This window comes from Sinocyclocheilus rhinocerous, unplaced genomic scaffold (assembly GCF_001515625.1).
Source record: "Sinocyclocheilus rhinocerous isolate Xijiao unplaced genomic scaffold, SAMN03320098_v1.1 scaffold113, whole genome shotgun sequence".
Taxonomy (NCBI): Eukaryota; Metazoa; Chordata; class Actinopteri; order Cypriniformes; family Cyprinidae; genus Sinocyclocheilus; species Sinocyclocheilus rhinocerous.
In genome coordinates, this window is record NW_015646846.1 from 1,740,305 (window position 1) to 1,766,941 (window position 26,637).

At 36.1% G+C, this 26,637-nt stretch overlaps 2 protein-coding genes across 3 annotated transcripts; both read right to left on the reverse strand.

The window, feature by feature from the left end:
• Window positions 1–24,599, reverse strand: LOC107708147 (vesicle-associated membrane protein-associated protein B-like). 2 transcript variants are annotated; one of them, XM_016512311.1, is made up of 6 exons: window positions 24,280–24,599; window positions 10,218–10,370; window positions 3,781–3,884; window positions 2,423–2,503; window positions 2,011–2,184; window positions 1–343 (listed from the first exon to the last, which is right to left on the reverse strand). In XM_016512311.1, exons 1-6 carry the CDS (start codon window positions 24,335–24,337, stop codon window positions 185–187), a joined length of 729 nt encoding a protein of 242 aa, XP_016367797.1. In that variant the 5' UTR covers window positions 24,338–24,599; the 3' UTR covers window positions 1–184. The 2 variants fall into 2 exon arrangements, with proteins under 2 accessions (XP_016367797.1, XP_016367796.1); XM_016512310.1 differs by having other exon boundaries at window positions 1–346; window positions 24,280–24,598.
• On the reverse strand, window positions 15,386–16,989 carry LOC107708148 (high mobility group protein B3-like). The gene is made up of 4 exons (XM_016512312.1): window positions 16,840–16,989; window positions 16,601–16,743; window positions 16,310–16,484; window positions 15,386–16,031 (listed from the first exon to the last, which is right to left on the reverse strand). Exons 1-4 carry the CDS (start codon window positions 16,987–16,989, stop codon window positions 15,897–15,899), a joined length of 603 nt encoding a protein of 200 aa, XP_016367798.1. The 3' UTR covers window positions 15,386–15,896.
• Window positions 24,600–26,637: the final 2,038 nt, after the last annotated feature.

Here is a 26,637-nt window from a genome sequence, read left to right on the forward strand (position 1 = left end):
TTTTTTTTCTTTGCACATAACATGATGAAATTCCTTGATCTCTTTATTAATTTTACACACCTCGCTAATCCAAAACTACCCAAATGATATGGCATTCGGATTAAACGAATTCTGCTTTGGTTACATGTCTGTTTTGTTTTTGTTTCATCCGCAATGCATGCTTGTAGTGCTCCCCTCTTGCATTTTACAAGGCCAACTTGCCTACAATGACACCCACGACAAAAAACAGCACAATTAGAGCGATCACCCTGGTGCTCAGCCCCTCCTCCTTCACTCTCACCGCTGAAGATGAGTGCGGAGCGGACATTACTGTGCTCTTCCTCATCCGCAGACCATCATCTTCCTGCTGGGGAGGGGAAATGGGGAGAAGTGGAGAGAGAGATAAAGATAAAGATAGTTAGATGACAGAAATAATCTGGGGAGTTATGAAAAGTGCTTTTGGCCCTGCGCTCGTCTCATTAAACAAGCAGCAGTAATGGTCCCCGGCTGCAGCTTCACACAGCGCTGATGAGTAAGGCCAGGTTATCTTCACTTCCGTCTCTCAATATGTTCATCCTGTGGCCGTTACAAATTCATACAATATGGTGAATGAGCACAAAAGTCATGTATGTGTTGTTCAATGGCAGATACGTATTGTCAATACCTAGAGAGCAGGATGGCAGATATAAATAGGGCATTTCTTAAAGGCAGCCTGAACATTGACAAAGGGCCAAAGTTGTCATGAAAAACTTAAAATACTATGGTTTATGCACAACAAAAACATTTTAAGTGGACATCAGAGGAAGAAAATGAATTAAAATGCATAATAACCACTTTAAAGATAAGACGCAATGCCTGTAATTAAATTTAAGACAGCATTTAGAGAAAGTGCACTCTTAAATGCCATTATAAAACCTTTTATTTTGTCTCATTTTTATTGACTCTAAAATCAAGTTAGTAAATGAAGTGATCGTACAAGAATTGATCAAAAAGCATTTGTGTGTAAAACCCACATTTTATTTATTTATATTTCCAGTAATTTATTTATTTGAGGTACTTAATCGAAATTCAATTCTGTTCTATATACTATTATTCAAAAGTTTGGGGTCAGATTTATTTATTTTTTGCAAGAAATTAATAATTTTATTCAGCAAGGATGCATCAAATTAATCAATGGTTAGAGTTAAGACATTTATAATGTTATATTTAAAATAAAGGTTTCTATTTCAAATAAATGCTATGCACCAAAAACCCTGCACAAAATTACAGTTTCCACAAAAATATTAAGCAGCGCAACCGTTTTCAACATTTATTAAAATAAGAAATGCTTCTTGAGCACCAAATCATCAGATCAGAAAGACTGTGTGGCACTGAAGACTGGAGTGATGGGAGCTGAAAATTCAGCTTTGCATCACAGGAATAAATTACAGTTTAAAATATATTAATATAGAAAACAATTTTTTTAAAATAATATTTCACAATATTATTTTGATCAAACAAATGCAGCCTCTGTGAGCATTAAGAGACTTCTTTCAGAAACATTAAAAACTGTTACCAACCCCAATCTTCTAAACTGTAGTGTATATAATGTAATATTACTCTGACAATTGACAAAAGCATTATGTACATTTGAATTTTGAGCTTCAAAGAAAATAGAAAACAAGCATCTGATGTTTTATGATAGGGATGTCAATGATTAATCGATGATCGATTAATTGTCGATAAGAGATGCAATCGATTAAAGCTATCGATGGTCGATTAAGCCGTTTAATTTTGGGCTGCGTGCGGCTCATTTTTAATTCGGGTGAGAAAGCGGGTTTTTTTTTGAGTGGCTTTTGGACATGTGTCTGTCATGCCGGTGACTGCGTGCTGCTGCAATAGACGCATTTTGCTGCATTAAAGTTAACGATTAATCGATTAATTGATCGTTAATTTAAACGACGATCGATCATGGAAATGATCGAAAATTGACATCCCTATTTTATGACTACTGCTTACATTTGTGAGAATGCAATTAGCAAACATACTCACCCTGATCTGTTTGTTCTCCTCTCGTAGCCGCTGCACCTCCGTCTGCAGTCTTTTACATTCCTCCATGATCTTCTTCACCTCTCCATCATCCAGACTGACCAAGGACTTCATAGACAATGTGGATGATTCCGACTTTGAGATACTGGCTGATATCTTATTGCTTTCCATTTCATGCTGTGGCCACAATCAGGTTTACACGCACACGCACACACGCACAGACAAGCACACACACACACACACACACACACACACACAGAACGAATCATGAGCAAATGCATCCATAAAAGAGCCAAGAATCTGTTTTGCTTATTAGTTTTAGGAGAGGGCGCCATGCCTGCTGTCATTGTCATTTCACACACTGCCAAGAGCTCAGCGCTAACATGAGGAAGAACATGAAAACCCATCCACTTACTGTTTTCTCATTTTCAGCGGGCATGTCAAAGACACATCTCAGCTTGGAGTCCATCAGATCCTCAGGCTTGGCGTCCTTCCACTGCACGAGAGAAGAACAACATATGTAAACACGTGCATACATATGATTATGCAGCAAATAAACACCTCAGGAGCTGTTTACAAACCCTAGCGGCCTGCTTACATACACAGCATTTTAGGCTCATTCCCGACATGAAGATTTCCCGAAAGAAATGTAGTTAATAGAAAAAGTACAACAGCATATTGAAAAAAAGACAATATCAATCTCTGAAAAATTGTAAATGCTCAATCTACTACAATGTTTGAGTGCTACGTATTTCTCATGCATTAGCTTCACCACACACAAACTGAGCCAATTGTGGATGTTAGCTGTATTCAATTGCCAATTGAGAGAGAGTATCAAATCAGTCATTTGTGAGGTTTCATTGTAGTTATATCTTAGAAGGTATACACCTTTGTAGACAGCAGACAGCGAGGCAGTCGCTTAGTTTTGGAGCTGAGCTTTAGAGCCATCAACAGGAAAAGTGGAAATAGCTCAGGACAGTGAATAAGTAGCCAGAACTCTGCTCTACATTTTCTTTCTGCTTCTCCATTCCTGACATTTCATAACCTATTTATCGTTGCGTCTGCACATGCATACACATTTTCAGCATGCTCTATTTGGGGCGTCATTCAGAAAGCTCCGAAAGAGTTATGAACATGAGATTTGGATCGTACTTTTGGGCCCCACCAAACATTGCTGGAGTTATGTTACACTTGTTTGTATTACTTGAACAGCAAACGCACACCATTTGTATCATATGGTGTTGCTCTAAGCTGGGGGTTATCATAATATTATTGCTTACTGGCATTGCAGCACAATCTCTATGAAGCTTTTATATTGAAACACTAAAATAATGCAAAATACTGTTTTATGACCAGTGCTGTTATTGCTAACTAAAACTATTAAAAATAATTTCTGGTAACTGAATAAAAGAAAACTGAAATACATTAAAACACGAATATCAGAAAAATTTAAACTTAAAAAAACAAAGAAAAGTTTGAAATGTTGTCTTGGAAATTAACTAAAATAAAATAAGTTCAAGCTGAAGTACTAATATTATTAAAACTGAAATGAAAATAAATTAAAGCTGAATAGAAATACAAAAAAAAAAATGATAAAAGCACATAAAATTACTAAAACCTAAACTAAAATTAAAATGTACTGTAAACTAAAATAAAAGCTTATTTAAAATATCAATAAATAAAATAGGAGCATAAGCAACCAAAAGCAAATGTTTCTGAACAAGTGAACGAGTGTAAAGCTTGAGAAAGCAGGTGGCATGAATCAGTACTCACCACTCCCTCAGTGTCGGTCATGTCAGCTGGGGCCAGCAGAGACTGTACCATGAACTTGTGTTTGCTTTTCTCATTCGGATCATAATCGAACGGTTGCAGCATCACTGTAGATAAACAAACACAGGAACATAAATACATACTGATCAATTAATTTAGCATTTTCCAGATTTTTATTGGCAGGATAGTCAAAAGAGGACAGGAAATAATGGGTGGACGGAGGAGGAACCGATTCGGGAAATGAGCCAGATTCAAACCTGCGCTGCCTACATGAGCACCAAAAGCTAGGCCATGGCTCCAACAAAATCTCTGCATTTTAAGGAATAAGAAAACAGTAAAACTGCATACTATTAGTATTAGTAGGAGACAAAGGCGTCTGAACAGTCCAAATGTGATTAAATACTTGGGTGTCGAGCATTCATGTTTCACAGAATGACAAACAGAAGAAACAAAAGGATTTAGCTATTCATTGCATTTAATCCCACTACAAACATTGCTGAGAAAAACTTCAGTGACCCCAGAAGGGTAATTTTTCTTACAGCTTCTAAACGGTGTTTTTCACGTTAATAATAACACATTCAGCCTTTAACTCAAACCAGGTGTTGGTGTGAGGAAGTTCACGTCTACAACAGCACCATCCAAAAGAAGGCCATGTTTTTTGATGTCATTCCAACGAGCAAAAGCTAATTTAGAGCTGTTACCATGATTTACAATGATCACTTATGCCTGGCGTGCGAGGGCTCTGGCACGGTTGAAATTGGTATTAAAGGCCGAATTCACCCCATCACCCTTTTTAAAAGACACAATTCGGATTCAAAAGGGTCTTTTTTTGAACATTGGGGTGCGTGATTTTGGAAAACTGCTGCTAAGTTTCATTAAAAACAAATGATCACTTAATTTCAAAGGCTCTCTTAGATGTGGCTACTACTGCCGAGCACACAGAAGGTGCACACCAACTCCCCCGTGACTTAAAAACCTCACTCTGGTTTTGTGTGCCATTACGGCAATCAAGCACCGTTGATATTGCAAACTGAAAACAGACGGCTGAGACAGATTGGGAATGTCCTGTTTTGTCAGTCCCAATCTTTCCGACTACACTTGAAAGAACAGTGTTTCACCATCAGCATCAAGGGAGTATTTTTACACGTATCTACAGAGGAAGAGGGTTTAAATGAGTCTTGACATGACTTTATTTGTACAGCTCACATTAGTAATATTTCTGTGAAAAAAAAACATTGCACTGTGCAAATATTCAGATTTCTCACACGTAACTGCTGCTATCCTTGACCAAAGAAGTCTGTTCTAGTTCAAACTATGATTTGTCGTTGATGGTGGCAATGTTATATTATTATATGGACATATAGTCTTTGCTCACATTGCATATACATCTGTTTTGTTGTCAAAGTCAATGTTTAGGACCGACTGTCCACACTGTCATTTTGTAAGCGATGAAATCTGTGATCTGTTTGTTTCACCAAAATTGTTGTCATTCATTATCTGATTTATCTACACTCCTGTTTAAAAGTTTGTGAAAGAACACTTTTATTCAGCAAGGACACATTTCATTGATCAAAAGTGACAGTAAAGACATTTGTAATGTTACAAAATACTTCTATTTCAAACAAATGCTGTTTTTTGGAACTTTGAATTCATCAAAGAATTCTGACAAAAATGTATCACAGTCTCTGAAAAAAAATGTTTCTTAAGCAATGTTTAAGAAATGCTTCTTAAGCAACAAATGAATGATTCAGAATGATTTCTGAAGGATCATGTAACACTGAAGACTGGAATAATCATGCTGAAAATTCAGCTTTGCATCACAGGAATAAATTACATTTTAAAATATATTTAAATAGAAAATAGTTATTTTATGATATTTCACAATATTACTGTTTTTTTTACTGTATTTCTGATCCAATGAATGCAGCCTTGGTGCGCATAAGAGACTTCTTTAAAAAAAAAAAAAAACATTTAAAAATCGTACCAAGTCCAAACTTTTGAACTGTAGTGTTTATGGCGTAAAATCCACATCACAATCCAAATGACAAAAAACCTTACTGTTTAGTATGGTTGGGTACCGAACTCTGTACTTTTAAGGGTACTGACCGAATTGCGTCAGTACTACAGAGTACCGATTCAGTGTGATGCTTAAATGTGCAAAATATGGAAAAAGGTTAGCCTGAAGATGATTGAAAAATTACAAGAAACACAAAAGATTAAAAAAAACCCAATGCAATCTATTTAGAATTAATCTGATTATGTTTGGCCATTTAATGTGATTAACCTGATAAACATTAACACATGTGCACAAAACGTAATTTACTCTATTGTGCGGAATGCCACGGAATTCGTAAATTTTGGACAAATGCATCAAAAGTAGCCACTGCCACTTAATTCGAATCGCGATATGAACTAGTGTCTGTGAATATTAAAATGCAAAAAGACGGTTTAAATATGAATCCTGCATGTTCCGTTTGCCTCTGTATGTATGCATGGCGGAAACGCGGTTTTGTTTATGATTGAAAAATTACAAGAAACACAAAAGATTAAAAAAAACCCAATGCAATCTATTTAGAATTAATCTGATTATGTTTGGCCATTTAATGTGATTAACCTGATAAACATTAACACATGTGCAATGTAGAAAGATGAGGGTTGTTCATGTCCAGAAATGTCCTTCTGAATCTCCTTTTTGTTTTGAAAGCAACCACGTTTGGCACAATCTCTGTCTTTTACACTAATTTTGTGAGTTGTCTGCACATGCTGTTCTTTCTTGTATTCTTAGAAGAGAACTATTTCTAATCACACTAAACTTGTGTGGTCACAGATTGAGCGGTCATCTTTGGGGCCGTTGTCTGGGGGCAGGACAACTGCATAAAACCGTTTCCCTGGACAATGTGAATTCAAGCGACGATAAAAACTACAACAAAACACCTGCATGCAGACAATCATTCCTCTGCATAATTAACTGGATCCCTGGAGATAAAAAGCGAACAACGCTATTAATTATGAAACATGACCTCGGATTACCCTCAGCAAAAACTGTGAAGCCTTAATAGAGAGAGGGAGAAGATGTGAGGAAATCCAGACAACATTAATGGTTTGGAAAAACGCACGTAACTTACTAAGTTCCAAAGGTTCTGAGTCACAGAAAGGTATTAACAAGTATAATAATATATAATATAATTAGTGGTCGACCGATATTGTTTTTTTGACAGCCGATGCTGATATCTTGGAAAGCAGGGTGGCCGACGGCCGATATAATTTTATTTATTTTAATTAATATTTAAGAAATTTGAAATCATTTGAAAATGGATTTCAAAATAAATGTGTAAAATAAATATACTATTAAATGTTCATTAATAGACATTCAAAGATTTGTTCAAATGATTTAAATGCGTATTTGCTGAATGCTGACGAGACAGTATTATAATGTTTGCTTTTCTATTACTAATAATATAAAATCGTTATATAATATAATCGTTATAATACTTTTTTGTATACATTTTTATTCCTCTGTTTAACCGTTCTATCTGATTATTAGACAGACTTCTATCCGTATTAGACAGAACTGTTAACGACGACAACAAACAAGAGGGAGAAGACGCTGCCATTCTCAGCGCCGTCAAAATAAAAGTCCCGCCTCGAAAGCATCGGCCAAACAGGAAAAACTTATCGGCCAATGCCGATATTTGAAAAATGCCAAATATCGGCCGAGGCGATATATCGGTCGACCACTAAATATAATAATATAAAAATATATTATAATTATAATAAATTAAATAAATTATAATTATTAATTTTTTAGACAGACATAGGATTAAAACAGGATTAAAAGACAAAGACTTAAATAAAATGCTTCAGATCTATTTTAATAAAAAAAATATTAAACTGAAAACTATTTTCAAATGTGTCAGCAGGATAAAAGTTCTGACATTTTATCATAAGAAATTACATATAAATATATTAAAATACAATTACAATTATTACTATATTGCAGAATTTATTAGACAGAAAAAAACTGAATACATTTTCTGTCAATGTAGTCACACTAGTTTTCTGTTGTAACTAGCAGCGTGTTACAATCACAATTACCAGTAACCCCAAATATTCCTTTGCATTTAGATATTTCACTTAGTGCAGATAAAATTTTTTTTGCTGCTAGTCAAATAAAGTCATACAAGCATTACATAAGGGTGAAATTTTTAGTTGTGTCATTTAAAGGGGTCATATGATGCTGCTAAAAAGAACATTATTTTGTGTATTTGGTGTAATGAAATGTGTTTATGCGGTTTAAGGTTAAAAAACACATTATTTTCCACATACTGTACATTATTGTTTCTCCTCTATGCCCTGCCTTTCTGAAACGCGTCGATTTTTACAAAACTAATCGGTCTGAAAAGCGAGGTGCCAAAGTAGTTTCGCTTTCACAACGAAACACAGCGCCTTCACGACACTGTGGCGGCGTCAACAACAATAATACAGCGAGAATAAAAGTTACGCCTTCTTTCTTTGCGTGAACATTTGTGCGGCGTTATGCAAATCTTCCCACATCGTGACGTAGACATGTGGGGGCGTGTTAGAATGAGCCGTTTTAGGTAGGCGTGGTTGACTCTTAACTTTTATAAAGAATATCTCTTTGGATTTGAGACTTTAGTCTTTGCAACTTTACAGATCTTCTTTATGCACCAAGAGCTTGTAACACTTCAAAGAGAAAGGAAAAATTGAAATCGCATCATATGACCCCTTTAAAACACTTAAGTAAGTGTGTAGTCCTCTGAAAATGCTGAAGTGGATACTGTATAAGGACTCGACAGAAGTAGAGTTCCTGCAATCATAACAGATTCGTGTGGGATTCAGAGCTTGAAGTTGTTGTTTTTGAACTGTCGACAAATAACTTCAGAACCCAGACTGACAGTGATGTCTGAGAACGGATGGAGACGAGAGACTCATCTCAAAGAACTGGATAAAAGTCAAAAGCACATTAAGCGAAATCCATTGTGTATCCCCTGCGATAAACACGCCAGGGACAAGTTAGCCTGTCACTGATTCAAATACCAGTAAAGGAAAATGGTGTGAGTCAGAGCTATTGTGCATATTGACAGGGACCAGGCATCTCACCATGGAGAGAAATCCCAAAACATTGGAATCAACATGGAATAATGAGAGCAATTTAAGAACGTCCATAAGGTTCCAAGAGGCTCTGAGATTTCAAACGAGTTGAGTTATTAGGAAAACTCTCGAAGGTCTCAGACACCAACAACTGTTGTTACAAAAATATCTCTTGGTTATGTAAAGGCTTCCGTCATGCACAAAGAGCAGTTGGGTAATAGATATAAAGGTGCTGTAACATAAACATCTCCTTCATTTTGCCAACCACAGTATCTCACAGGAGACGCGTGTCCTCCAATGCCTTCATTAATCTGAATAAAGTCTAACTATTCTCAACTCTGCCGCATTAATGGACACAGAAACATCATATTATAAAGTCACTGTTCCTCACGTTACCAAAACTGGAAAAAATGATTCTGGGTTTTGGTCGTTTTATTGCGTTTTATTACAGTTTTATTATCTGCAAATGTGCCTTCAAATCAGTGTTACTTTAGTATTATTTATATAATTTTATAATATGTATTAATATTTGGAATTAGATTTATTGTCATATTTTAAGTTTTCATTTTAATTTGTTAAAGTTTTAGTAATTTTGTTTTGTGCTTTTGTCATTTTTATATATATTTCCATATCACTATATTTTTATTTGTTTTAATAATTTTAGTACTTCATCTTAAACTTATTTCAGTTACTTGCCAAGGAAGCATTTTTAATTTTCATTCAAGTTTTTCATCTAGTATTTTTATATTTAATTTTTTCATCTAGTATTTTTATATTTAATTTTAAGTACCTAAAACATGTGAGAGACGCTCTGGATGAAAGCGCACTTTCACTCTCTGACAGCAGATGGCGCTAAACTGCAGAAATAATAATAATAATAATAATAATAATAATAATAATTCATTTAAATGCATATATATACATACATACAATTATTATTATTATTATTATTACTACTACCACCATTCTTATAAAATTAATAGTTATATGTATAATTAATATTTATTCTTATTTATATTAATATTCAGAATATATTATTATTATTGTAAATTGAAGAACTATGAAACGCTATGTAGGCAGCAACATTCATTTGAAAGTTCTTTATAAACCAAAGAAGATCAATGGTATCAAAATGCTAATTGCCAAACCATTAAAGGCTCATCGAGAGCTCACATTCCAAATCGTCCTCGACTATACATCAACAATATCTTTGAACTTTGCAACATGTGGGCTTTGGTATTGGTATTTGCATTGGTAGAGTTGGGGCATAGCTTTAAAGGCTTCATTTATTGTGAATAACATCAAAAAGACAAACGAGGTGCATTTACCAGAGACAATGATCGAGGTTCCGGGATCAATCACTCCGCTGTTTGGCCGCACACAGTATCGGCGCGGTGCAGTCGTCTTTACTTTAAAGCACACATTTCTGTCTGTGGGGTTAGCGAGCTTTAGGGTGGTGGTCACCACATCTGTAAATGGACCTGATGGGAGAAAAAGAGGACATTACTGTACATTCAAAACCAGTGGCGGCTCCTGCCAATTCTCTCAGGGGGGGCAAATGTTTGGGCGGTACTACACAAAATGCGACTCGACGCTGATTGGACTATTTAGAGGCAGAACAAACAGTGAAAGCTAGCGTAACACTGTGGTTGAATGTGAAAGAAAAAAAAATCCCTCCCTTTCGCGCTTTGGTGGTGCGTCGCCCAATCGCCCTAATGGAGAAACCGCCCCTGTTCAAAACGCACTGAAATGATTTTAGGGTGTTCAGTGTGATTGTTAGCGCACTGCTATTCAGTTTCTAGGGTGTGCTGGGTGGTGGCTTACTGCAAAAATATCTCAAACTGATCAAGAGCAATATCTGCAGCCAGACTGCTCTAAGTGTCCACATCGATTTACAACCTTATAACCGATTTCACCCCACCCAGACATAATGATTCGAGACAAATCAAATTAGAGGTACATTCCAAAATTTAGCAATACATCAAAGGCCAAAAGACCACAGTATTCTTCTCAACTCTGGCACTCGCTTTACACTGTGACAAAGAATAAGGGTGATTTTCAGGAAAATGGAACAAATTTGTTCTGCTGAAGGCTGATGCTAATCAGTCCACATCACAGAATCAAACTATTTAAATATCTGGTGATAAACAGAGTGTGGAGACCTGAAAACAATATGGTGACAGAGAGAGATCCTTCAGAAATCATTCTAATATGCTGATTTGCTGCTCAAGAAACATTTCTTATTTTTATCAGTGTTGAAAATAGTTGTGCTGCTCAATATTTTTGTGGAAACTGTGATACTTTTTTTAAAAGGATTTTTTGATTAAGAAAAAGTCCTAAAGAACAGCGTTTTGACATTAAATCAGTTCTCAATCATTTCTAATCAAAACGAACTGAAAGATCAAAATGTTGATATGGCTGTTCAGGACATGTTTTTCTCTGTTAAAACAAAGAAAAAAGTAATAAAAATGTAGAAAAAAATAAAATAATTTAATAATACTATAAGTATGTATGTAGCAACACCATAAAAAAAATCTGAAGTCCAAGGATAACCCTGATCAATTTGTATACCCACAGCTAAATCCTGAGAAATTGATAACATATGATATATGACATTATATTGAAAGGTTTGAATGGCAAATTATTTGGTTTCCCCCTCATGGTGCAGTGGTTTCTGCTCAAACAGGAAGAGTAGATAAAATCTCTAACCGTCAAAGATGAGTTAAGCTGCCAAGATTTTGTCTCATTCACAAAGATTGCTTTTTCTTCTAATGTATTAAAGTCAACATAAAAGAGCATAATTTACAACATTTTTAATTCCATGATGTGACAACATATTTCCATGTGAAACAGGTTTTATGCAAGTTATTACATTTTGATGATCGATTACAAAGGTAAACAATTAGACCACAAATATGTTTATCAAGTAAATTGGGTCATTTTTGATTTTATGTTGACTTCATATACTACGCTAGTTCAGTCTCAAACAGCGCCTCACATCAAGAATACAACACCTCATCTGGGTTAATTCTATTAAACCATTTAAATTATTGAGAGGCTGTGACACTTGAAACCCATAGTGAGCCTTATGTTGTTTGAGCCTTTATGCTCTGTGTTACAGAGGAAAAGACGCAGATGAACTAAGCACCTTGGGCCTTTAAAACCTTAACAGAGAGACAAACATTGCACAAGGCCTAACAATGGACTGTCCTGGCCAAAAGCCTTACGCTCCATGTCATTTCCATTCATACAGAACTATATGGAGAAACTGATACAATTAGGGCAAAAATAATTGCAAAGCACGAGTCATGCAGAAAGGCATCTTTTTCTGTATTGATTTCATTTGGTAAATCATAATACCAACCGACCAAAACACACGCAAGTCCGATCCAAATGTTTACTGTAACTATTGTTACCTGCATTACTTTATATCTAGCTGGTCACATTGATGCATTTGTTAGCCAGCGAAGTTGCAGATTTAAAGTAGGGGTGTGCAATTAATCACATTGTCAAGCGCATCTCGTCAGTAAAGCCGGTTCCGTGATTAGTAGTAAATCTCCATCACCTGCTTTCAGATGGAGCGGCATTTAATACACAGAGCTGTAGTTCACTGACAATTAGGCAATATCGCGTTCATAATCGCAGATGAATCGCATTCGATTATGAACGCAATATTGCCTAGCTTGTCAGTGAACTACGGCTCTGCCCTAATTTAAAGCTGGGACGTGAGAAAGCAAACTGATATGTTCATTCAGCTGACAGAAGTCCTGCAGAGCACCATTCTCACAGTTTTCCATTAAATTATATTATATTTGTCCCAAACCGTTGTTAATGTACATAATGACTTCACCCTAGGCTGTAAAATTGTGTATCTTTCAGCTAAACATGTGTCTTTCTGTGGCTCTAATTAAGTCTGTATGCTTCATATAGAGAGCTCTTTCTCTTTCCATTTGCTCTGCTTTTTAAACACCGAACTTCAAACTCATCTATGCCACTGTTCATTCTTGAAATAAACTTTTGCCCGTTTGGTGATTAAATAAACTGTTTTAGACCGCCGCTTGAATTTAATGTGATGTGTCCAGTGTGAATGTGATACCTGTGAGTTGTCCTAGTCGCTTGTTATTTTGATTAGATAATCAAGTGTTCTAAAATAGAAGCAAATAAAGTGTGGGAGTATACTTACAATATCCATATGTATGTAATTTCAATGCTATTGCCTTTGTGTAGATATTTAAAGATGGCCATCTTTAAGGATGACTGTTAAAATGAAATGGTAACACTTTACAAGACTCCCTTTGTACCAAGGATGATAAAAGCTGTAGAAGTATTGTTCCTTGTTAGAGTGTTAATTTCAACATTTACTAATACACTTTAAAATTATAAACTGTTAACATTAGTTAAAGTGCCCCTATTATGCCATTTTTAAGGTTCCTAATATTGTTTTGGGAGTCTCCTACAATAGGATTACATGCATGCAAGGTCAAAAAATGCTTTCGTTTTCTCAAAATATGCATTAAATATCACCTCATTTTCCAGTGATTCTCAAACGATTCGTTCGAAGCAGTTCAAAGATTCAGTCTCTCTAAAACCCTCCTTTCCGTGAGCCTGCTCTGCTCTGATTGGTCAGATGGCCTAGTCTGTTGTGATTGGTCTACCGCATACAGCGCGTGTCGGATACGCCCATTGTCATAGTTCGCATTTTGAACGCTCGATAGAAAATATAAACATCTATTATTTATCATACTTGTGATTCAGTGGAGCCAGCTGGTCCCAATAAACAGGGTACCGAGCCATCTTTCAAGAGCAAGCGTTTAGTGAATCCCACGTTGAACTCTGCGATGAGAATTTTTTTTTTAACTCCCCGAGATTAGAGAAGCAAAAATGTCGTGTAAAAATGACGTGTTAGTGGGCGGGGTCAAGTTGTTCGCTGCCGGCCAACGTGGAACATAGACGGGAATTATGCAAATGCGTTACCCCGTGATGTGTAGCCGTCACGGAAGTGGGATTCGAATTACTAACGACTCGTTTAGGCTGTAGAGAGTCGATTCTTTATTTTGGGAGACAATAACTTTATTTATCGTGCACTTTCGGCTTTACAACTTTGCTGATCGTTTACATTCACTTACATTACATTTAAAAATTATCAGTTGATTAATTGGTATCGGCCAGTGTGGTCCAACCTACCTATCGGTATCGGTAAAATTCACTATCGGTCGACCTCTAAAAATTATAATACAAGTGAAAAACAACAAGTATGACTTACAGAAAATTAATAGTTTTATTTGCAAAGATTACTACACAAAAAACTGATTTTGAAAAAAAAAAAAATCATTTTATTTTTTAAGTTACATGAACAATATGCATTAATAAAGTAAAAGATAAGATTTTAAAAAATAATAATATAAACATTTTTAAAAATTGCTGCTATTGAGTAATGCATACTATACATAAATATTACTTAAAGGCAGAGTAAGTGATTTTTCAAAAACACTTTAGAAAACTGATTCGGGCCGAATCGCAAAACAAACTTGTAGCCAATCAGCAATACGGGGCGTGTCTACTCGTGATGTGGAGGAGAGTGCGTTCAGTGCATGGGACGGACATTAGCCGAGCCGAGCGACAGAAAGATAGAGATGGCGGATAAAAAAACAAAAGAGGAAAACGTCTGCGGAAAGATAAGGCAAGAAGTAGGACCCGTGAAAATATCGGATCAGCTTTCCAGCGCTGGAGAGAACTCAAGGAGCGGAGGCCTGCGATCGGACGCCGAGGTTGCTTTGTTTCTTCTCAATAGGTGAGTAACACCGTGTCTACAACAGCTAAAGTCTGACTACACTGGACGCGATCAAACGACCGTTGAAAACCATTTGAAATTTGTGTCAGCACGTCATAAATAGAACCCGGCAGCAGTTTTCTGTCGGGATTTGTTGCGCCGCGCCGCTCACGTCCGTAGACACGGTGTAACATTGGTTTTGCTTTGTTTCACAGAACGAATCGTTGCCTGGGTTGCGTACGTATATGTGGGGCGGAGCTATCAAAATAGGGGCAAGACCCTTTTGGGGTAGGGCCGTGTTTGTTTTGGTGATTTCAAATATAAACATTGACTACCAGAAATCCCTTACTCTGCCTTTAAAACAGTTTGTGCAATAGATGCCCTCCATTGACATCTAGTGGCTCACCCCAGTCAATGCATTATCAGAGTTATGATTAATTGGAGAGAATGACAACAAATCCAAATTAAATGAGCACTCTTAAAAGAAACTATAACCATTTATCCTTTTATTGATAACATTGACAAATACCCCAAGTATTTACACACTACATTTTGCAGATAAGAAAGTCGCTTGAATCATTTGAGATCTAAAAATGCCATGTTTATTTCAAATCACAGTGTCACCTAGACATAAAAAAAAAAAAAAAAACTGAAGGTGCAAATAAGAGCTTTCCCCAGCTTAACATTTCATCACTTGCCTCTGGTTAAAGCTGAAAATGTCCCTAGACTCTCCACACATAAAATTATCAATGTAATCAGTCAAAATTACACAAATAATAATATAACCACAATTCACAAACATCCTTTCAACAATGCAGGAAGCTTATGGGGCCGAACGAAACTGAACTTTAAATATAGCAACAAATTGTGCATTTTGAAAGCTGGGAAGAGTAGAAAAAAAAAATAAAAAATAACTACGTCAACAGCCACACAGAAACACACCACCTTAAATAGTTTTAAAAGAGTATGTACTGCTACCACTTTGTTTATTGTTGAACGGTGTGGAAATATTTTGTTTTTGCCAATGCAGTTTAATAGCAAGCTGTAACTGGACCACCAGCAAACCCAGCACTGAGAAAGTTTGGTTGTCTAAAGTCAGAGCTTGCATGCATTGGGCATCTCTACTGGTGATCAGTTTATAGCAGCCTTGACATCAAGACCTCTTAGACCCAGACTTAACTGATACTAATTGGCAGCGAACAAATAACTTGCTGCCCAATTAGGACAAACGAGTTCTTTAGTCATCCTCATCTTCCTCTTCTTCATCCTCCTCCTCATCGTCGTCATCATCATCATCGTCATCCTTGGGTTTGGATTTGGCAGATGATGCCCCTCCGCTTCCTTTCCCCTTTCCTCTGTAGTCAGCCATGTCCTGAGAAAACAAAACACTATAACACAACTCTTACGCTAATCAAGGCTGCACTGAATAAACAATACAGTAAACCAGTAATATTGTAAAGTATTACAACGATTTAAAATGGTTTCTATTTGAATGCATTTTAAAATGCAATTTATTCCTGTGATGGCAAAGCAGAATTTTCAGCAGCCATTTCTCCAGTGCCGCAGGACCCTTCAGAAATCAATCGCTCATTTGTTCAACACTATCCACACTGAATAATGAACAGCATTTTGAGAGAGGTCATGCTCCACCTTCTGATACTTGTCCTTCAGTTTGTTGGCCTTGGACAGGAAGGGCTGCTTCTCAGAATCAGACAGATTGTTCCACATCTCTCCCAGCTTCTTGGCTATATCTCCAATGCCCAGACCGGGGTTCTGAGCCTTTATGCTGGGCCTTTCTTCTGCACAGAACAGGAAAAATCCAGACCTGGGAAAAGGAAAAAAAGACAACCATTTAAGTAACTAAACCAAATAAGGGCAGATTCCATCCAGAATCACGGAAATAAGCTCTAGAAATAAGTCATGTAAAAGGAAAGCACATACGGTGGCCGCCTTGGAGCATTAGGGTCCTTCTTCTGCTTCTGACCTTTCTTTCCTGGATTGAAGTTCATCATTTCCTGGTCATAACGGACTTTGTCCTGCTTGGCCAAGTCATCAAATTTAGTCTTCTCTTTTGGTGACATAGTCTGAAACAAATGACAGTTTCTTTAAGCTGCTACCTGCAGACTTTTTAAATTCGGTTTCATTGACTTTATATTCTATTATCTTTATATTCTACTTGCTTTCCATCTTTCAGAGCACTTCTTGGAAAATTCTGAGAAGTTAACCGTGACACCAGGGTTCTTCTTGTTGTGCTCTTCACGACACGTCTTCACAAAATAAGCATAGGAGGACATCTTGCCCTTGGGCTTTCCTGGATCACCCTTTGCCATTTTTACAAAGCCACTCAACTTTCACTACACCTAGAAATACACAGACAATTCAATAAACTAAAACATAAATGTATATTACTGAGAGGGCCCAAAATGATTGGGTGCCACAGTTTCACTGCAAATAAAATGCATTTCTTCATACATTTGAAATAAAAATCGTCCATAGACACGGTGTAACACTGGTTTTGCTTTGTTTCACAGAACTAATCGTTGCCTGGGTTGCGTACGTATATGTGGGGCGGAGCTATCAAAATAGGGGCAAGACCCTTTTGGGGTAGGGGCGTGTTTGTTTGTTTTGGTGAAAATATCAACATTGGCTACCAGAAATCCCTTACTCTGCCTTTAAAGCCATGTAGTCTCACTTAAGGCATTCATGTTTTTTTCTTAAGAGAATCCTCAGTTTGACCTCCAGAATCAGACTGAGCTTCAAGAAAGTTCTAGGATATTCTGCAGACACAAAACATGTTCCTTTGAGAACCTTAAAAAAATCATTGTATACATAATTTACTGTTGAAGAAGTTTTTCTGCCAAACAAGGTACAGCGGTGCCTTTCGTACGGCTCGGAAATACCCAACACATCTGTCTGCAGTGATGCAGCATTCATCTGCACGGAGAGATACTTGGCATCCGCACGTGTGCAGATGTGACTCATCTTTACAACTCGGCATTTCAACATCTGCCTCTCATTTACACCCTGCTTTATAGCCCTAAAACATATTTATTACAGGACCGTTTCAAGCTCATTATAATAATTCAGTTATCCAAGGTCTGAATCAATGAGCACTTACGTAATTTCGCCACGTAGGTCAAGGTATTATTAGGTCAAAAAGGTGCAGCTAGGGCTGTGCAATTAATCACATGCTATTGTCAAGCGCATCTCGTCAGTAAAGCCGGTTCCGTGATTGGTAGTAAATCGCCATCACCTGCTTTCAGATGGAGCTGCATTTAATACACAGAGCCGTAGTTCACTGACAAGCTAGGCAATATCGCGTTCATAATCGAATGTGATTCATATGCGATTATGAACGCGATATTGCCTAAAACAATCGCATGCGATTAATTGCACAGCCCTAGGTGCAGCCCTGCCAAATCAAACAGACGTCAAAGTATTTTAACAGCTTTGCCACATTACTACTACAACTGGGTCACCTTAAAATCTCAGAGGGATCAAACCACCTTTTATACTTCCCAAAATCACATGTAATTATTGGCTGGGGCTACTTCCTGATCTCCACAGATGAGTCTCAGCTTCAGACGCTTTAAATAAAAAGTGGCATGCCTGGACGGTTGGGTTATTGTTACCTGAAGTTACTTGCTACTGAAGAGCATCACTGACTTTTCAATGAAGTGTAGTGTAGGGGGCGGAGTTTGAGGCAGGAGGCGTGGCCTAATTCTAATTTGAATGAGACATGAAGTTGCTGTGGGTCCTTTATGGCGAACGACCCATTCTAGCAGCCTCCTCAGGGGGGAAAAGCCATGTCCAGTGCTGAGAAATAAATGCATTGTACCTCATTTATAAAACATAAGTCTGCAACTGTGCTTTGGACTACACCTAACAACTACAGAGTGGATTTGAGATCTCCACAGCTTTGTTAGAATGCCTTAATGCAAAGATGGCAAAAAACAAAAACAAAAAGTAGCTTCGATTTAGAATTTGTTTAAATTATGGCTATGAATTTAATGCTTATCTTATAATATTTCAATTAAATGATTTCAAATTATTTTATGCATGCATTAAATCATGCCGATTTAAATACATGATATGAAAGTAACAGAAGATGCATGCATTCAGAGAATAATATGCATTCAAAAGGATGCATTTCTAAAAACTGTACATTTTACAACTTCACACAGCCATGAGACGTTCATGGTGCAAGATGCTGAGAAAAAATGCTGAGACCTAAGATGCTTGTCCAATGTCAGGAAAATTATAAATCAGGGCTCCAGACAAAAACAAAAATCACTTAAGGAGCCACTTAAGGAGCCATTGGTTCCTATAAGAAACAAAAATAGGCGCCAAATTATTTTAAGTGCCACAGAATAAGCGTGTTTTATTTATTCATTTATTTTAAACACCTTAACATTTCAGTCATACTGTCATGTGTTTATCATATCTCCCCTCCTATTACAGCATCAGCATTTTAATCCTTGTAGATGTCCTGGGAACTAAGGTTCACTTAAAGTGGGAATTAAACATATTTCCCAACTTGAGAAGTATACAGTCACAAAGAATTGTTTATTACACAGAATCTATGCCAATACCATAACTATGTCAGCATCACTTGGCCATTGAGTGTAGCATCCAGTCTGTTTTTCTTAATTAGTAACATGCAGTTATATAGGAGGTGTTGAATTTTATCTTTAGCTCTTCGCATTCTTTCTTATCACGTACAACTGGTTAAGTAAAAATACAAATATATGCAATATAGCGCATATATTAAAGCAAAATGCTCCTTTTTATAGTTAGTTTTTTCTAGCTGACTATTGAGCTTGGATGCCAAATGGTTATTCTGAGGTAAATCTATTGTTACGTGGCATTGTTTACAAGCTTTAAACGTTTTCCGCAGTTTGAAACACTGAATGAGCGATTATGAGACAAGGAAAATGCTAAAAAAAAAAATTTTAAAAAAGAAGAAAAAGAGTTTATTGTTCTTAACCCAAATCAAACATTTTTTTCTTGTTTTAGGCATAAACCTCACAGAATTACATATGATTTCTCTGAACACAAGACTTCATATCTTATGTTATTTTGCTTTTCAAGTAAATTTATCTTCTTTTATGGATACTGGAAAAATACTGAAAATCATTTTTGCAGCACAGCCCATATAACCTTACTTTTCCTAAGGCTTTTTGCATTTTGATTATTCTAGTGTATCACATTCATTGTCTGAAATACAAACAAACAAAAAAATTAAATATAGCAGATCTAAAAACCTGTCAGAGCAAAAGAGCTGTACAATAACATCAGGCAACAATTTCCCTGTAACTCTGCACTACCCTTTAAATCAGGACAATTTTAGAGAAGCATTTTGAAACTGCCCATGTTCCACAGTGGAACCGACTGCCACTGCACATCTTCCTCAATTTTAGTCAAACCACAATGAAGCCTGGAAGAAAATTATATTATTCCCAGCATACACTTGATTTAATCAACATAAATAAGCATTCACACTAAATGAGCAACACTTGAAACAGCGTTGCACTCACTTTCAAAGATATTAGCATTAACCAATAGCCCTCATGGCCTAGGTGACACCAGTTGAAAAAGTCGTTTCAGAGGAATCGTACACAGGAACATTATTGCTCAACAAGCAAGATCACCAAAGGAAAACTAAGCAATAAAAAGGTGCAATGGTTACACACTCATCATTAGCCTTGAATATCAGTGCTTATTAGGCTTGCCGCGATAGACGGTGCTGATGTTTTTAATGTGGAATATAAAATAAGATAATTATTTATATATAGAAATATCGGTTTATAATTATAGATATAACAAAATATAAGTATAACAGATATAACAAAATATAACACCGGTTACGTCACTTGCCCACCGCGGCACCGGCCCCCACCGTCGTTTTGATTTTTTTGTAGTAATAAAAATAATTTAGTTCAGTAAAAGAACAGACACTACAATTAAAAACTGAACGCGGCTGCTTAATGCAGCGTGCCGAACGAAACTATTTGAAAGTGAAAGTAAAATGTGCACGCCGCTTTTGCAAGCTATTTAAAAGCGAAGGAAAGCGAGGAAAAGAGGGAACGCCCCCGCGGTGATACCGGTATTATCTGTGTTGTCACACGTCGATTAACCGGTGGGAAAATTTCCTCACCGTCACAAACCTAATGCTTATGAAAGGTTTGGCTGTTGATAAGCTGTGTCAGCTGTTCTTTTCAGAGTTTATTCATAAATCATCTCTAACATAAGACAAGCTTTAGACAAGAACCACTAGATTAAACAGTTAGCAATAAGTATTTTGACTACAAACTAAATACACTGGGGAGAGCAAATGGCATTGAGAGTTAGAGTTATCTGGCATTGATACATAACTCCTGCAGCCAAGAACATGTCTAATGTCACCTCACAAGCTGCTGGTGTGAACAAGTAGGAGAACTGCTCTCATTTTTGAAACGCCTAAACAATGAACCAAAGACTATGGCATCATAAACAATAATAACATTTGGTTTACAAAATGCCCTGGTTAACCCAAGACAATTTACAAGGTATGTCCTGACAAATTACTAAAAAAGGAAGACTCTACAGAGGAGGACAACTGATTCACTAAACAATGCAAGTTGATTTGACAAAACTTTAAATTTAGAGCATGACTCAGGAAATCAGCCAGTATGATATTACTTAAATTTGAAAATAAATATCAAAATTACCTATTAGTTTTTTGTGTCCATTCTGTAGTAATACTTCCTTAAACAACAACACAAGTCAAGCATAATTATTTTTTACTGATTTCAAAGCATAATAAAGCAAAACAGGAATGGCCCAGGGATGAGAAATTCTAGAAGAGAATGTAATTAACAGTACAACAATAAAATGAGAATATTTTGAAATATGAGATCAACTAGTGTATAACATACTTATTTTCAGCATATTAAGTTTCAGAGGGAGGCAAAGGCACTTTTACCCATTCCCAGCAAATGCATAAACTAATAAAAATGTACAGCCTGATTGTAATACCAGCCACTTTGGATAAAGGCATCAGTCAAATGCATAAATATAAATGTAAAGTTGAGCTCAATGTGCTTTCATTGAGCTCCTTAAAGGGACAATTCACCCCAAAATTAAAATTCTGTCATCATTTATTCATCATCATATCTTTCCAAACCTGTATAACCGGTATAACGTTCTTTCTTCTGTGCAACACAAAAGAAGATATTTTGAAGAATGCTGGGAACAAAACTGACAAAATAAACAGATATGTCTACATATAAATAATTCTTATTTTAAAAATCTTTAAATTATTTAAAACATTTAAAATCTTATTTTATATTCCACATTAAAAACATCAGTTTCGAAATGACTTGAGGGTGAGAAAATGATGACAGAATTTCATTTTTGAGTAAACTATCCCATCAACAAGGGAAGATCACATGAGAATTGTCAGTAATTCCGCAGCATTCTGATTGGCTGATTATCCTGTTAATGTGATAATGCCACCTAAAATGTTAACAAACGATCTGCAAACCAGCCTGAATGGGTCATACTAGTGGAATTGGACAGCCTAACTAATTACATACCCATTTAGATACTTGTGGAAGTGGCGGTTTAAACATGTTCACTTCTATGCCTGAAACCATTGTTAAACCTGAAGTGTTTACAGAGGATTTATCGACTAATGGACTGGTTAATACTAGCAATTATTGATTGCTGTAGTGAAAAGGAAAAATGCATACACATTACACATTGATACTTATGTGAGATGAGATGAAACAGATTTAGCGACCAATCTGTAATGGATTATTGAAAAATAAAAAATGTAGGGCGGGGAACTTGGTTCATTCATTAAATGTTGATTGGATTTTGAGATGTGGGTGTTGCACTTAAAATGGAGGCAGATGCATGTAAACTTACAGCTAAATCATGTTTAAATATGTTAAAATACAATACATACAACTACAAGTATGAATTGTTCACAATATGATCAATAATATGCATTTAGAAAACATGCCAACTTTAATAAATACTAGGCCTATGCTAACATACAACAATATAGCATTGGTCTGTTGTCAATAGTAATTGGTGATACCTATACCTTTTACCCTGAAACCGAGTAAACATTAAATAGCACATGAACATACATGTATGAACTAAAAGTCCCAAACCTTTTCATTTCAAAAGTCTTGTTAAAAAGTTGTTTTCACAAAAATCCCTACATAAGTTCTTTTACCACATAATTATATCCATGTCAGGTGGAACTATGAACCATGGCAGTAAAATAATAGTACAAGTGTCAAATTTTTCTCACTGGTGCCAGAGACTTCCAGACTGGAAATAGCTTCAAGGTAGGTGTCAGTGTTGAAAATTTTTTTTGAATTTTTTGTTTTGTTTGAAAAAATTTGCTACCAATTCTGACAAAATAAGCCAAAATACAAGACCCAATTATTTGTGCTTAGGAGTCTAAACACGAGAAGAAATGAAGATCGACTTTGACAGCTCACTCACAGCGGTCATTCAGGGAAATAATGTCATGCAAATTAAATAACAACATACACACTTTGTATATAGGCTAAACCCTAACATACAAAATGACACCATTGTTTTACGCAAATAACCTCATAATAGGGCTGTACAATTAATCGTTCAAAGTCCACTTATGTTATTCTGCGTGCTTAAGATGTTTTTTCTTTCTACAGGTTATCTTAAGGGTTTTTCCATTCTTTTAATTTTAGTTTTTGTATAACATTATAATACCATGCATATTTTTACTTTATTTATTTAAAGAAGAAGCCAATGCATTGACATTGACAGTTGACATTTGAGGCTTACTACTATAGAAAGCAATTAAAGTTTTTTTGTTAGTGTTTTCATATAAAAATATGGCATGCGGTTTCTTCAAACTGGTATAAACAACATTCAATGTAAATTGTGATAATCGTAATTAATAATCGCAATTACAGTTTAAAGGGAATAATCGACTATTATGATTTTTGTCATAATCGTGCAGCCCTACCTCATCATAAACCACAACAGTCCAATTTTATAAGCGATTAAAAAAAAATGTAACGCAACGTCGCTAATAAGCGGACCTGGCAACACCGGTTGCACCGCTTCATAAAAGGGAATAATCGACTATTGTGATTTTTGTCATAATCGTGCAGCCCTACCTCATCATAAACAACAACAGTCCAATTTTATAAGCGATTAAAAAAAAAATGTAACGCAACGTCGCTAATAAGCGGACCTGGCAACACCGGTTGCACCGCTTCATACTAACCGAATTAAGCAGCCACCAACAGAGCCTGTATGTCAAGGCCTAAAACAAGCGAGCTCTAGCTAACGTGCTTGTCAGTCTTGTGATAACCCCAGTGAGCACTTGATTTACCCCTTGCTCTGTCACATGAAGGACATTTGATGTCATTCAAATGGGAGTCTGGAGTCTAAAACGATTCACCATTACGGCGCTGCGCCATATTATTATTACAAGGACTGAGGCCTGTCAGAAACGCCATCTCACCGCCTCCTGCTGCCCTTAACCCCTAAATAACACGTCGGTCGACCATCCCTCTCTGTGCCGGGCGTTATAGCCGCTAGTTCACGGCCGTGTCAGTCTCTCAGCTCACCTCGGAACCTCAGTTCGTGCTGCGGTTCTAGAAGCAGGACCTGCTCTGGCCTGGCCATCTCCCACTGCGCTTCAAACGCGTCGACTGCTGCGCTGACGTCCGCTCGAACTGACGGCGACAGGCTTAACGGTTGAGGCTGTCGATGAGGACTTCTGTTACTTTTATTGAAATAAAAACTCCACAAGGCAGTGGAAATAGCGCAGTGTTACCCGATCCACTAGCGACTGTTGTGATGCAGCAGGAAGAGAGGCTGGCCGTGACGTCACTGCCCCTGCAGTATGCACGGAGTAGTGGCGACTGATGTGAGCAGAAGGGTGTAGAATGAGGGTGGGGGTGGTCTTTATGGCTCTAATGTGTCTTCAACCATGTTATGGAAATGTTATGGTAACTTTGCAGTGGTATATTCACGTATGTGCATAATGTATTAACATACCATGACGACTAAAGAAAATGATTCTATTTTGCAGTTTTATAATTAAAAAGTTTGTTTTATTATATTATATTAATATGATATTAGGTTATATATTAAAAAGGTATTAAAACTGTTTTTAATGATAATATAATATAATAAAAACAGTTATAATACATAATATTATGAAGACATTTTTCCAATGTCTTAAATATAAGGGACATTAAAAATAAAATAAATATAAGAATAGAAAATGTAATATAAAAATAATATATTTTATATATTTTTGCATAATTATTTCACATTGATTAACCTTTTATTTAAGATATATGGAATATTTGTACCTCAAAAAAAAATTGACACGGCAAAATGTTTAAAAAGTAACTAAAAATTGTGAATTCTTTTTATTATATTATATATAATATAGAATTGTAGAATTATAATTATATTAATATAATTAAAACACACACAATAATAATAATAATAATAAGAGGATATTTGTAAAAATAATTTGTCACTGCAAAAAAGTTTAAATGTAACTACAAATAGTGAAATATTTAAAAGAAGTCTTCATGTTATTTGTGAACTACCCCCAAAAATTTGGTCATTTAATTTGGACTTGTATGTAGATTTGAGAATTTGTTTTTAGATTTTGCTTAATCAAGAAATGCTTAATCATAATGTTAGATTTTCAACTTAGTGTTTTATGCATACGACCGGTGTCGTATGCATAACACACTAAGTTGAAAATCTAAGTCTGTTCCTCAAAAGCAGTGAAGTAATCCAACGGAATAACTGGGAATCTAAGAATTAACATGAATGACATAATCCTCAGACAAGTTTCTAGATCACATTGTTGCATCAAGTTGAATTAGGTCAGTTAATTTATGCTCAGCTTGGCAGTTGAACACAAGCTCTTAGAGGGTCGTTTTACTTTCCTCAGCACAATTAAAAGATCAGCAGGGACCCCCCTGCCAAAGGAGACACATACCACAAGTGTCATATTTATATATATAGCCTATGGGCCAGTTTAGGAGGAACTTTCACCACTCCAAACTGCAGGCAGACATTTTTTATTTTTAACTAGAATAATTAGTAACTTGTCCCAGGTCAGATACAAACCAATAAACCTCAATGTGTATGTTGATTACATAACATAAAAAAAAAAAAAAAATTGATTAACTATACTTTTATTACTAATAAAGAGCTCAACATTTCCCTTTTGCACATTCACAAATGAACAAATAAAATTTTATTTTCAAGCCTTCTTTGCATGACAAAATAATAAAAGAGAAAAGCTAAATGGCAAAAACACTTAACGATTAGGTTAAATTACTTTTGTATATACTGAATTACAATGGTAAGTAGTGGTAAAGTATGACATTGCCTGAAAGACTGCATGTCAATTAATTCACACAATTCATCCAATGTGTGGTACATACAAGGATGTAAAGTACATAAGCAGAATTTCACAACTTTCTTAGGGCCAGCCCAAGACTGTTGCCATTGTTCTTCAACCTAAACACCACTGCAAATCACACCAAACGGCATATTATACTGTCTGACTCAAGTGCAGCATGTAGTTCCATTCAAAATCATTAATGCAAAGCATGTGCTCCCTAGCAAGAGGACAAGCAATTCAGCAAGTCCTTTTCAATTGGCTACGAAGTCAAGAACTTCAACCGGACTAAATGAGACGTTTGGTCTCACTGTGGATCACAGGCTTTGTACAAGGCAAAAAAAAAGACAGCTACTCTACAACATTTAAAGCTAGTAATGCATTTCCATACATTGTAAAGGCCCTTCAGTAACACATGACATTAGATGAGCGGTTTCCTTCTCCAATTAGTTTGACATGACAGAAAGAAAATAAAAAAGTTTAAGATTCTGGTTTGAGTGAAAGACACTTTTACTTAGCAGTAAGGTAAATTAGAGTCATTGGAAGAATC